At 49.0% G+C, this 716-nt stretch overlaps 1 protein-coding gene across 1 annotated transcript; it reads right to left on the reverse strand.

Annotated features, from left to right (window-relative positions):
* Nucleotides 1–59: 59 nt before the first annotated feature.
* On the reverse strand, nucleotides 60–708 carry LOC107682377 (host cell factor 1-like; the record flags this gene model as incomplete). Its single annotated transcript, XM_016478633.1, has 3 exons — nucleotides 571–708; nucleotides 324–475; nucleotides 60–236 (listed from the first exon to the last, which is right to left on the reverse strand). Coding segments are annotated over exons 1-3 (414 nt in total), but the record flags the coding sequence as incomplete, so codon positions are not given.
* Nucleotides 709–716: the final 8 nt, after the last annotated feature.

Genomic DNA, 716 nt, shown 5'->3' on the forward strand with positions numbered 1-716 from the left:
CTGTACATTTAGTTCTGGAACTAAAGCAGTGCGAAAGGCCCTAATCTTAAGATAATTACCATGACAGGTGATGCCACTCTAACTGTGGTGGACCCAGGCGTCACAGCCACCGTTTTAACAATTGTGGCCCCAGCCGGCACATTGAGAACAGTGGCTCCAGGGGAAGGAGGGATTTTCTGAGTGGCTGCAGCAGCTGCAGCCAAAGCTGCCATTCCACTCATCTGGGGGCTGCTGGGCTAAAAAAGAAAAGGGGGGAAAATACATATTTAAATAAAACTATTTATAAGACATCAACAGTTTTATAGATTTTTTTTGCTTCATACCGATCCTTGAGTGGTCTGTGTTGGCACTACCATGCGAACACCCGCAGGAAGTGATGTCACAGTGACTGGGGACTTTCCGGCCTGGGTGGCCTGTCGCACAGTGACAATTGACGTCCCGGTGCCTGACTGAGGGGCTGCAACTTTCAGAATAGCTTAAATATAAAATGAAAAATGTTAAACTCAACCTTTCATGAGGGGAAAAAAAAAAACGTTAAATTAAGCTACTGACAATTTAACAAATCAGCACCTGGTCCACGAGCTGTTGAGGCAGCCACAGGACTTGCAGGTGTGCTGGGCAGAACTGAGGCTGTGGGAGAAGCAGCCTGGGGCATGAGGGTGATGCCACTGTGCGGCAGACTCTGAGCAGACGGAGCAGCTGCGGCAGGCGCTGGA

This window comes from Sinocyclocheilus anshuiensis, unplaced genomic scaffold (assembly GCF_001515605.1).
Source record: "Sinocyclocheilus anshuiensis isolate Anshui unplaced genomic scaffold, SAMN03320099.WGS_v1.1 C32134146, whole genome shotgun sequence".
Taxonomy (NCBI): Eukaryota; Metazoa; Chordata; class Actinopteri; order Cypriniformes; family Cyprinidae; genus Sinocyclocheilus; species Sinocyclocheilus anshuiensis.